General features: G+C 47.2%; 1 protein-coding gene across 3 annotated transcripts in view; it reads right to left on the bottom strand.

Moving 5' to 3' along the window:
- Positions 1-13,347, bottom strand: part of slc30a6 (solute carrier family 30 member 6) — a 227,985-nt gene that overhangs the window by 145,651 nt on the left and 68,987 nt on the right. For all 3 annotated transcript variants that reach the window (XM_072511928.1, XM_072511935.1, XM_072511945.1), the window contains one exon: positions 10,780-10,866. In XM_072511928.1, coding sequence (XP_072368029.1) covers positions 10,780-10,866 — 87 coding nt within the window. The remainder of the gene's footprint in view (positions 1-10,779; positions 10,867-13,347) is intronic.

Genomic DNA, 13,347 nt, shown 5'->3' with positions numbered 1-13,347 from the left:
AACCCGTCGCCACCAGGAGCAGACAGTACAGTGCCCAGGATCGGATCTTTATTAGGTCAGAGGTCCAAAGGCTACTGAGGGAAGGAGTCATTGAAGCTAGCAACAGTCCCTGGAGAGCTCAAGTAGTGGTGGTAAAGACCGGGGAGAAGCATAGGATGGTCATCGACTACAGTCAGACCATCAACAGGTTTATGCAGCTGGACGCGTACCCTCTCCCCCGCATATCTGACCTGGTAAACAGGATCGCGCATTACAAGGTCTTCTCCACGGTGGATCTTAAGTCCGCCTACCACCAGCTCCCCATCCGCACTAGTGACCGCAAATACACTGCCTTCGAGGCAGACGGGCGGTTCTATCACTTAAGGTTTCTCTTCGGTGTCACCAACGGGGTCTCGGTCTTCCAGCGCGAGATGGACCGAATGGTTGACCGGTACGGTTTACGAGCAACATTCCCCTATCTCGATAACGTCACCATCTACGGCCACGACCAGCAGGACCACAACACCAATCTCTGAAAATTCCTCCAGACCGCAAAGATCCTTAACCTTACATACAACAAGGATAAATGCGTGTTTAGCACCGACCGCCTAGCCATCCTCGGCTACGTAGTGCAAAATGGAGTTATAGGCCCGCACCCTGAACTCATGCGCCCCCTTATGGAGTTCACCCTCCCTCACTGCACCAAGGCCCTGAAGCGCTGCCTAGGGTTTTTCTCTTACTATGCCCAGTGGGTCCCCAACTATGCGGACAAGGCCCGTCCCCTGATCCAATCCGTAGCTTTTCCCCTGTCGATAGAGGCCCGCCAGGCCTTCAGCCGCATCAAAGCAGACATTGCAAAGGCCACGATGCACGCCATCGACGAGTCCCTCCCCTTCCAGGTTGAGAGCGACGCGTTTGACGTAGCTCTGGCGGCCACCCTCAACCAAGCGGGCAGACCCGTGGCCTTCTTGTCACGTACCCTCCATGCTTCCGAAATCCGCCACTCCTCAGTCGAAAAGGAGGCCCAGGCCATAGTAGAAGCTGTGCGACATTGGAGGCATTACCTGGCCGGCAGGCGATTCACTCTCCTCACTGACCAACGGTCGGTTGCTTTCAGGTTCGATAATGCAGAGAGGGGCACGATAAAAAACGTTAAGATTTGTGGTGGAGGATCAAACTCTCCACCTACAACTACGAGATCTTGTATCATCCTGGGAAGCTAAACGAGCCTCCTGATGCCCTGTCCTGCAGCACATGTGCCAACGCACAAGTGGACCGCCTCCGAGCCCTCCACAAGGACCACTGCCACCCGGGGGTCACTCGTTTTTTCCACTTTATCAAGACCCGCAACCTGCCCTACTCCATCGAGGAGGTCAGGACAGCCACCAGGGCCTGCCAAATCTGCACGGAGTGCAAACCGTACTTTTACCGGCCAGAGAAAGCGCACCTGATAAAGGCTTCCCGTCCCTTTGAACGCCTCAGCATGGACTTCAAAGGCCTCCTCCCCTCCACCGACCCGCAACACGTACTTCCTGAACGTGATTGACGAGTACTCGCGGTTCCCATTCGCCATCCCCTGCCCCGACATGACCGCAACCACCGTCATCAAGGCCCTCCATAGCATCTTTGCACTGTTCGGGTTCCCCGCTTACACACATAGTGATAAGGGGTCCTCCTTTATGAGCGACAAACTGCGTCAATTCCTGCTCAGCAAGGGCATCGCCTCGAGCAGAACGACCAGTTACCGGGGTAACGGACAGGTAGAGAGGGAGAACGGAACGGTCTGGAAGACCATCCTACTGGCCCTACGGTCCAGGAATCTCCCAGTCTCCCGCTAGCAGGAAGTCCTCCCGGATGCCCTCACTCCATCCGGTCACTGCTTTGTACCACAACCAACCAAACACCTCACGAACGTCTCCTTGTCTTCCCCAGGAAGTCCTCCTCGGTGACCTCGCTCCCGACCTGGCTGGCAGCTCCCGGACCTATCCTGCTCCGAAAACACGTGCGGGCGCACAAGTCGGACCCGTTGGTTGAGAGGGTCCATCTTCTCCACGCTAACCCCCAGTACGCCTACGTGGCGTACCCCAACGGCCGACAAGATACGGTCTCCCTACGAGACCTGGCGCCCGCTCCCGGAGCCCCACGCACACCCCAGTCACCAGTCCCACCCTCCCTCCCACCAGTGCACCTTACAGGAGGATCGGTCCTTCCGCCGGCCCAGTCTAGGCCCCCCACCCACCGACGCACCCCGCAGACGCTCCCTTCCCAGGTCAACCATTTCCCCCACCAGCGCCGTCTAGGGGTATCGAAGCTGCCACAGAGACCGAGGCCACGGCCCCGGAGTCACAGACGCCCGAGCCTCCACCGGAGTCACCACCGAAGCTTTGACGATCACAGAGGACGACCAGGGCCCCCGATCGACTGATTGCTTCATTTTAAAGTGGAGAGTTAATTATGAATCATAAATTGTAAATAGTAAATAGAATTGTAAATAGTTACAAAACGCTGTACGGAGGTATTACGGTACCTCCATAACTATAATTTCTACCACGTTACCATGTTGTAATATCAGGCCAACCCCCCCGCCGGACTCTTTTTTTAAACAGGGGGTGAATGTGGTAGTCTGTGTAGAGGTATTACGCTACCTGGTAATGCTGAAACACCATTGGTAGATATTGTATGTTTCCTATTGCTCAAGCTGTATGGTAGCTCCGCCCTGCAAGATGGGATAGAAGAGCCCGTGCCGCCCCAGCAGCCTTCATTCTGTACCCGAGCTGCTGGGGGAAACATCTAGCTTATTAAAGCCTTCAGTTGGACTACAACCTCGCTTTCGTGGTCATTGATTGTGCATCACCCCCCACTATCTCCTCCAGCCCAATTGGGGCCCCGAGCCCCTCTACTAGCTCCCCATCCACCTTCGGGAAAGTCAGCCCCTCCAGGAAGTGCCTCATCCCCTCCGGCCCTGCAGGGGGTTCCGACCTACACAGGCTGCTATAAAAGTCTCGAAAGGCCTTGCTCACCGCTGCCGAGTCCCCCGTGTGTGCGTGAGTTTCCTCCGGTTTCCTCCCACAGTCCAAAGATGTGCATGTTAGGTGGATTGGCCATGATAAATTGCCCTTCGTGTCCAAAATTGCCCTTAGTGTTGGGTGGGGTTACTGTGTTATGAGGATAGGGTGGAGGTGTTGACCTTGGGTAGGGTGCTCTTTCCAAGAGCTGGTGTATACTCGATGGGCCGAATGGCCTCCTTCTGCCCTGTAAATTCTATGATAATCTATGATTAATCTAGGACAAAGGTTCGGCACAACATCGTGGGCCGAAGGGCCTGTTCTGTGCTGTATTTCTTTCTATGTTCTAAGCTCCCATCCCCGTCAGCCACTTTCCCTATTTCTCTAGCTGCCTCCCTCTTTCTGAGCTGCTGTGCAAGCATCCTGCTGGCCTTCTCACCATGCTCGTAAATCGCCCCCCTCGCCTTTCTGAGCTGCTCCACTGCCCTCCCTGTGGTTAACAAGTCAAATTCTGCCTGTAGCCTCCAGCGTTCCCTTAAATGCCCTGCCTCTGGAGTCTCCGCATACCTCCTAGCAACTCGTAAAATCTCCTTTACCAGTCGGCCCGTCTCTGCCCTGTCCGTCCTGTCCCTGTGAGCCCGGATCGAGATCAGCTCTCCTCGCACCACTGCCTTCAGCGCTTCCCAGACCACCGCTGCTGAGACCTCCCATGTATCATTTACCTGCAGGTAATTCAGCATGCACTTCCTCAGCCTCTCGCACATCGCTTCGTCCGCCAATAGCCCTACATCCAGCCTCCATTGCGGGCGCTGCTTCCTATCCATACTAACCTGCAGGTCCACCCAGTGCGGAGCATGGTCCGAGATCGTGATTGCCGAGTACCCTGTGTCCACAACCCCCGCCAACAAGGCCCTACCCAAAACAAAAGAAATCGATCCGGGAGTACACCTTATGTACGTGGGAGTAAAAAGAAAATTCCTTCGCCCTCGGCTGCCTAAATCTCCATGGATCCAGCCCCCCCATCTGCTCCATGAACCCTTTCAGCTCCTTTGCCATTGCTGGCACCCTGCTCATTCTCAAACATAACCGGTCCAGGCCGGGATCGATAACTGTATTAAAATCCCCTCCCATGATCAGCTTGTGCGAGTCCAGGTGCGGAATCTTCCCTCGCACCCTCTTTATAAAATCCCCGTCATCCCGATTTGGCGCATATACATTGACCAGCACTACCTTCATCCCCTGCAGCTTGCCACTAACCCTGATATATCGACCTCCCACATCCGAGACTATTCTTCCCACCTCAAATGTCACCTGCCTGTTAACCAGGATGGCCACCCCTCTAGTCTTTGTGTCCAGCCCCGAGTGGAAGACCTGACTGACCCAGCCCTTTCTCAACCTGACCTGGTCCACTACTCTGAGGTGTGTCTCCTGCAACATTACCACGTCCACCTTCAGTCCCCTCAGGTGCGCAAACACACGTGCCCTCTTTACCGGCCTATTTAGCCCCCAAACATTCCAGGTGATCAGCCTAGTTGGGGGGCAAAGTGCCCCCCCCCACCTCCACGCCGAGCAGCTATCCCCTTGCTTGGGCCCGCCTCCAGCTACTGCGCCGCACCTCCTCCGGCCCGCCCCATGGCAGCCCCCACCCCCGACCTCAGTGTCCCTCCACCGAAGTCCCTCCCTCGTCAGCAGAACCCATCTCCCCCCCCCCCCCACCCCAACAACACTACTCTAAAATCTAACCCACCTAATAAACTAAATATATGCACACGCCCCAATGTGCGCCCGTGAGCTAGCTCACCCAGCTAGCTTGGTGGCCCCCGCCCCCGGTGCCAAGAAGTCTCCCACCTATTGTTCCCTTGCCCCCCTCCCCCCACTCGTACAAACAAACTCCCTCATCTAACAATCCCCAAACAAACACCCAACAGCAAGAAAACACAGAAACAAAAGCACCCCCTACCGAAACTCAGACAGGCACCCCTCCATCCCACAAAAGTGCACATCAATAAAGACAACAGGGACATTGCCACCATCCACCGTGAAAAATAACCTAAAAACGAAAAATCGACTTTTCCCCCCCCTTCTATTTCTTAAACAGAACCCCAAAGACAGACATGAAACAATAAGTGAAGGCATAGTCAATTTAAAAACAGGAAAGCAAAACCCCAAAAACCGAGGGGCAAAAATAGGAAAAAAAGGGGCCCAATATAGGCCAACAAGTTGTCTCAAAGTTCGAGAGTTCTCAGACCCCCCACCAGTCCTTTTCTTTTAGCAAAGTCCAGTGCCTCATCGGGCGACTCAAAATAGTGATGCTGGTCCTCATGCGTGATCCAAAGCCGCGCCGGATACAGCAGACCGAACTTCACCTGCTTCTTGAAGAAAATAGACTTGACTTGATTCAATCCTGCCCTCTTCCTCGCCACCTCCACGTTCAGGTCCTGGTACACCCACAGGATGCTGTTGTCCCATTTACAACTCCACGTTCACTTGGCCCACCGAAGAATGCATTCCTTGTCCAGGAACCTGTGAAATCTCACCAATGCCCTCGGAGGGTCCCCCGCTCGCAGCTTCCTTGCAAGGGCCCGGTACGCCCTGTCCACCTCCAACGGTCGGGGGAATGCCCCCTCCCCCAGCAGCTTTTCAAACATACCCGCTATGTATGCCCCAGCGTCTGCTTCCTCAGCCCCCTCCGGGAGCCTGACAATTCTTAAGTTCTGCCGGCGGGGCCGGTTCTCAAGGTCCTCCACCTTCTCCAGGAGCATTTTCTGCTGTTCCCGAAGCATCCCCACCTCCAGCTCCAGCACTGTTTGATGCTCCTCCTGCTCCGCCAGCACCTTCCCGACCTTCTGAATCGCCCGATCCTGGGCGTCCAATCTACGCTCTAGCTGATCGATCGATTCTTTAATCGGGTCCAAACATTCCCGCTTCTGCCTGGCAAAACCACCCTGGGTGGCCTGCATCACCGGGTCCGTTGCTCGCTGTGCTGCCACCCCAGAGGTCTGGTCCTCAGCCAGACTGTCTCCCGCTGCAGCTTCAACACACATCGTGGCTAACTTCTTATTTCTGCCCTTTCGTGCACTTCTGGTCCTTTGCTCCAGACACTAATACATGGAAACGGTGCCCAATTGCCTCGGCTTTCGAGTCCACTGTTCAAAACCAAAGAAAAGTCCGGGGGAAAGGTCCAAAAATCCGACCAGAGCGGGAGCCACCAAACGTGCGACTTACTCCTCCATAGTCGCCACCGCAAGTAAGCATTGGAGTTTAGCATGAAACAGCATCAGTGCATGCCAGAAACTCAAGTTAGCTAAGAAAGTTGCAAGAGGGAGTTAAAGGGAGAAGAAAATAAGTTGCTCTACTTGAATTCTGAATGCAGTTAGTCAACTGCTGAACGCAACTGGCAGTAACCCAAATCACCTTATGGTTACGATTTAAAATACCTTGCCCACTTAGATGAATTGGTGCAATTTGAAAACCAGGGCAGCAGACACAAAACGTTAACAAAAGCAGGGATTGAGTGTATTTCTGTGCTGACCTGCAGCACTAAGAAACAGTAGGATGTGAATTCATGCCTGCAGTTCCCCAACTACTAACTTCATTAGTTCAAGCCATTGAGACAGGAGCGCCAGGCGGAACCTAGGAATGTCCATGGGGAAAGAACAGAAAATGAGACAGATCAATTATCCAAGGCCATTTTCATGCATATCCCAAGTGTTCATTAGGAGCATGGTTCTGCTGGCCTTTAAACAAATGAAAAATAAACTGTAAAAATACATTGTGCATGATGAAATCGAAGAGGTCTCTCAGTTTGAGTTTGGGTCAAATGGGGAACCTTATTTCACCGACTGCAGGCATTGAAAATATCAAACAAATGCATACAGGTGATAGTAGCAAAGGGGATAGAGTTTAACCATCAGTCAACACTGTCAAGAGTGTAACATTTTTCCAGACATATCACAAATGGAAACACTTGGGTTGAATTTTAGTTCCAGGGTCCTGATCCCGACGCGAGGCTGGTTTCCAAGGTGGTGAACCTGGAGATGGATGTGGTGGACCTTGCAGGAGATCTGAGAAGTTAACCATTTAAGAGGGCACCTGAAAATGAAAATCGCTTATTGTCACAAGTAGGCTTCAAATTAAGTTACTGTGAAAAGCCCCTAGTCGCCACATTCCGGCACCTGTTCGGGGAGGCTGGTATGGGAATTGAACCGTGCTGCTGGCCTGCCTTGGTCTGCTTTCACAACCAGCAATTTAGCCCTATGCTAAACAGCCCCTGTGGGTGAGGCCATTACCATTTCATCTAGGAGCTTTAGTCATATCAGTGGACCATCCAGAGAGCATGTATAAAGTACCCTTAATTAGCCTAAATGGTGGGCTGGTAGTGGTCAATCGCCAGAAGTCGCCCTGTCCACCTCAAAAATAGGCTGCAGATGGGAACATGCCAGAGGATTGGCGCAGCAGCCAGTAACGAAAATTTGCCACCAAATTCTAGCATACCAACCACCGCTTTACTGACTGTACCTAAATGTGTTGGGAATTGGCATAGAGAAGAGAAAACTGGGTTCAGCATTGCTCATCTGCTGCTGGCATTATCCAAGACCCAAGTGCAGGTCCAGTGCAGACACAACAGGCCAAGTGACCTCCTTCTGCATTGTAAATTTCCAATGATTTCTACAAGGTCTGATGCCTACCCTCTGAGTCACAATGTATGTATGCAGCCTGGGGGTTCTTTTTTAAAATTGGCTTTTTAATCTTGTATTTAATTGATATATTTCCATTGTGGCTTTTGCTGAGATAGCTTTTTCCTACTTTGCTCGCAAACTAAGGAATTTTGTTAAGTGAAATCAGTTTAATGAAACATATTTTAAAGCTTTTGAAAAGTGAAATAATGTAAATGAGGGACAGGTAGGCCCAAAGCTGCAAATGGTGCATCATGGGCTGGCTTCTCTGCCCCCGCCTCGCCATATTTCTGTTTCACCCCGCCGTCGGGATGCTCCGCTACGCTGGCTGATCAATGGGGTTTCCCATTGTGGGGCAGCCCCACGCCGGCAGGAAACCCCCGGGCTGCCGGCAAGGGAATTGCTATGCAATGAAAATATTATTAGCGATGTTCCAAGAAACCATCAATGATGCATTGCTGGCGTGGCGGGGGGGATCAGTTGGAGTTTTTAAACACTCGAGAAGGTGAAGTTTGAGTTGAGGGGACAGATGGAAGGATTCTACAATTCATGGGCTGTGTTTATTATGCACTTTCAAGAATTGGATGACATCGAACATTGAGGGGGGGGCAGTGTTGGACTGTGTATGTTGGTGGTGAATATGTATGGGTGGATGGTGGATTCCTGAATCCTTTTCTTTGATGTTTGTATTTAAAATGTTGAGGGTTGTTTGGGTGTGGGTGGGAGGAATCGTTGGCCAGGGGATTGACATTGTATTTGTTACCGTTGATTGTTGGTGGGTGTAAATTTGGCTGAAAATGTGAAAAAGGAGAATAAAAATATTTATTAAAAAAAAAAGATAATGCATTGCAAATACATGCAAAATCAATGTGATCATTCGGGAATTAAATGCATCTTTCAACCTTATAAAACAATGAGAACATGTGGTATATTATGAAACCGTACACAACTTTTTAAACTTAAAAATATAAAGCTGGTAAAGGAAAGACAATATCCAAAATCTAATCTTGAAATCTAGGTACTGGTCCTAATTTTGCGGTCAACTCGTTGACCCAAGTGTGGATTTCCTCTATTCTGACATGACCTTGAATGGACTGGATTTTTTTTATTGTCACGTGTACCGAGGTACAGTGAAAAGTATTGTTCTGTGTATAGCTCAGACAGATCATTCCGTACATGAAAAGAAAATGCATAATAGGGCAAACATAAAAATTTGCAATGTAAATACATAGACAGGGGCATCGGGCGAAACATACAGGAATGTAGCACCATCTTTAGGGGATCCAGGAAAAGAGTAGGCTGATCAGCTGTTGGATAGAAGAATTCCCAGGCAACAAAGCAGGAAGTCAAATTAATTTTAAAATGAATCATTTTAATCATTGTACAGAAAGTGAAATAAAGATTGCGACATATATATGGGATAAGGGGGAAGCTGAAATGTTAAATAGAACTTCAAAAAGAAATAAAAATGATTTTAAAAATCATTCAATTTTTGAATGTTCTTCTCTGGGAATGAGGCTCCACACTTATAAAATTAGTTATTCAGGGCTGAAGTTGTTCATCAGTAATTATGAAACTGTACAATTGTTAATTCAGTTACTCTTGATCAAACAGGGCTCAACGTTGTTGTTGATTTTTGCAGCCAGAATGGAGTAAAAAGTCAAATTTAACTTCATACTAGCAATTGTATGTTGATTGTATATGCAAAGACTGCAACAGTCAATTCAACACAGAAGGTGAAAGTGATTGCCCTTGACGTTAAGGCAGCATTTGGCCGAGTGTGACATTAAGGAGCCCTGGCAAAATTGAAGTCAATGGGTATCAGGGGAAAAACCCTTTGCTGGTTGGGGCCATACCTCGCAAAAAGGAAGATGGTGGTGGTTGTTGGAGGTCAATCATCTCAGCCCCAGTCTATCATTGTAGGTTAGCATCCAAGGCCCAACCATCTTCAACTGCTTCATCAATCTTAATCCCTCTATCTTAAAGTCAGAAGTGTGAATGTTCACTGATGATTGCAGTGTACAGTTCCATACGCAACTCCTCAGATATTGAAGCAGTCTGTGACCATATGCAGCAAGACCTGGACAAGATCCAGGCTTGGGCTGGTAAGTGGCCAGTAGCTTCATGCCACAGAAGTACAAAGCAATGGCCATCTCCAACAATAGCGAACCTAGCCATCTTCCATTCAATGGCGTTACCATCACCAAATTCCCCACCCTGGGAACTACAGTTGACCAAAAATTGATTTGGGCCTGCCATCTAAATACGATGGCTACAACAGGAGATAATTCAACTTCTGACTCCTCAAAGCTTATCTACCATCACTAAAAAAAAAAGCCAGGAGTGTGACGGATTACTCTCCACTTGCCTGAATGAGTGCAGCTCCAACAATATTCAAGTTTAACACCATCCAGCCTGTTTGATCAGCACCCCATCCACACCTTAAACGTTCATTCCCTCCACCACTGATACTCAATGCCAGCAGTGTGTTCCATCTGCAGGCTCTCCTCAAAGGCACACACCAGCATGCCGTGGAACTATGTCGCTGTTCCTCCATTGTTGCTGGATAAAAAACCTGGAACTCATGTCCTAACAGCACGGTAAGTGTACCTACACCAATTGGACTGCAGCAGTTCAAGAAGGCAGCTCACCACCACCATTAATGATCATTAGGAAAGAACAATAAATGCTGACCCTCCCAAGGACGCTTCCATCCCATGAAACAATTTTGAAAAAGTACATGCTGGAGGAGCAGGCATCAAGAGCAGCAACTTCTAGATTGCTGCATTTAAGTTGCCATTATTTTACACAGTAATGGCGGCGAGAGCTAACTGTTTTGCCATCATGACAGCTGCAAATTTGCAGGCCAATGCTTACATTTCCAGAATGTGCCCTTACTGCCTCAGTCAGATTGGCAATCCGCTACCTCATTCTAAATTATCCATTAACTGATGTGGGCCTCACAAATAAATAAAAGTTATCCCTTTTTAACTGACATTTAAATATCAAAACTTGCCCTGCAACCTCTACAGATATAGAAGGAATAAACATTTTAGCAGAGGCCCACAAGGAAGCAACAAGACTATGGTAACTAGGTTCAAGTTTTGTACACCACTTACCCGCCTGTCAGCTGCCACCAGCAGGAATTCTTGTGTAAACTTTCCACCTAGAGATCTGTGAGCTTTGTGGAAAGGATGAATGGTTCCCTTTAAAAAAAAATTCAGTTTTAAGTATCATCATATTTCATAGCAGAGAAACACTAATGACTTCACCAAATCTGTGCTGACACTTTGGGTGCTGAGAGGGTGCTGCAATATCAGAGGAACTAGTTTACAGACATTAAGTTAAACTCGGAATCGTCTGCTTTAGGCAGACCAAAAATCCCATTTCATTATTCAAACACTCCTTCCTCAACAACAAGAGCAGATCAACCAATCCAATATTATATACGAGAACCTCTTTGAAATGTACTAATGACCTCAACGTACCAAACTGATATAGCATTTATCAGAAACAGTTAATTGTTATCTGGTAACCCAGCTAATTGAGTCTACTCTTTATCCCATATAAATGTTAACCCCTTGTGCAACAAACTTACATGTATCATTCTTTTGTCACCACTCAAGTGAAATCAGCAGAACCAGCGCAAAAGAGAAGGGGATTTTAAACACAAAACATCCAATAGGATGTTTATAGAATTTCCAGGATCTTTAATTTTTAAAAAAATTTTAGATTACCCAATTATTTTTTCCAATTAAGGGGCAATTTAGTGTGGCCAATCCACCTACTCTGCACATTTTTGGGTTGTGGGGGCGAAACCCATGCAGACACGGGGAGAATGTGCAAACTCCACACGGACAGTGACCCAGAGACGGGATCGAACCTGGGGCCTCGGCGCCGTGAGGCAGCTGTGCTAACCACTAGGCCACCGTGCTGCCCTTTTCAGGATCTTTAATGCTGTTTCAAAAATACTTTTGTCCCAAAACAGCCTAAAATCTAAATAATGAGGATGGTGAATTTTTCTAATTGTGGCTGTTTCACAGAGGGTTTTCAAAATGGAGCACGTTATCTTCGGCACATGGGAATAGTAAGCATGTTTCAAAAGTTTTGCATTAAAATAAATATTAAATTTACTGAGTAACAGACCAGTCTTTTTTAATGATTTAAAATAGAATTATTCACAGGTGGAAGATCACAGTTATTAATTTTTGTGATAAACAGATTTACAGTTATATTAGTAACACTGTATAAGATTATTACTTATCAATAAAATGAATATTTTGAACACAAAGGAAAATATAGAACTATGCTGTATTAGACTGATGCATGGAAAATTTTATGTTTGTAATTACGCAAATGAATTTCAGGGAAAACGTGAAATGTAACTGAGCCAGCACAACTTGCGCTCAATGACTCAATTGATCCTGAAAGCAGAAACTCTACCCCATAATAACTCCTGGCAAAATCTGTTCTGAGCTGACCAGGCAAATATCAAAAAATGTGATATCATGAACATAAACTTTCTTACTGCAGGCATTTGATGTAATTTTGTTGCTGATTCACTCACTAGGTAAAAATGTCTTGCAAAGGATAAATTACCAGATGAAACAACTGTTTAATACAGCGAGACTTGGCTTTTGGAAGTCAAATGCTGAACTACGAAATGGTAGAACTCTCCAGCTAACTGAGGAACTTTCCAGGAAAACTTCAATATTAAAAATAATAATAATCTTTATTATTGTCACAAGTAGGCTTACATTAACAGTGCAATGAAGTTACTGTGAAAAGGAGCATAGCAACACGGCGTTATGAAAAATTAAAACTGGAATACACTACATTCAACACAAAGCAAAGCAATTTACCATGTCAATTATGTTTGCTATTTCTAGCTCACCATTATACATTGAGCATGTACTGCTTTTAAGTAATGAACAAAATTGAATTACAGCCACCTATTTATTAACAATGAAAAAGCTGGTAGAGCTGGTTGTGTAGTGGTAATGTTACTAGACTAGTAATCCACAGGCCCTGACTGTGGATCTAGGGAATTAAAAGCTAGTTTAATGGTGACCATAAAACTAGCATCGATTGTTGTAAAAGCTCATCCACTTCACGTGTCCTTCAGGGAAGGAAATCTGCCGCCCTTACCTTGTCTGGCCTACACGTGACTCCAGATCCACAGCTGCCCTCTGAAAAGGCCTAGCAACAAGCCTCAGTTCAAAGATGATATGGGATGAGAAACAAATGCTGGCTTGGCCAGCATGAATGAATAAGTGAGAGGAAATTTATATTCTGTCAATGTAGTCAAAATGTAGGAATTACTCAGTCTAATGTGACCACAAATGAGATGGGAGAATTTATTATATACATATATTTTAAAAAAATAAAAATCTGAATGCACACTTTAAACTAGTATCCTGAATTTTCCAGATTACAAATTGTGCTCACTTATCAGTGAAAACCTACACCAGCTGGAGAGATTACTAGGAGGCATGATAAATCATGGTCATTAACTGAAACATTATCCTGCGAATACAGAACACTGTATCCATTAAAGTCGGAAAGTTATGAAGTCTACCGTACAACATGTGCAAGCAAGATTCCATGCACTCAATACCAGTAATGGAGATTTTTCAGTGACATTTCAATTTGCCATACTTAGAGTAGCTCTTTTGTTGTCAGTTTAC

This window comes from Scyliorhinus torazame, chromosome 1 (genome assembly GCF_047496885.1).
Source record: "Scyliorhinus torazame isolate Kashiwa2021f chromosome 1, sScyTor2.1, whole genome shotgun sequence".
Classification (NCBI taxonomy): Eukaryota; Metazoa; Chordata; class Chondrichthyes; order Carcharhiniformes; family Scyliorhinidae; genus Scyliorhinus; species Scyliorhinus torazame.
The sequence above is the reverse complement of the archived record's forward strand: the minus strand, read 5'-3'. Positions and strand labels throughout refer to the sequence as shown.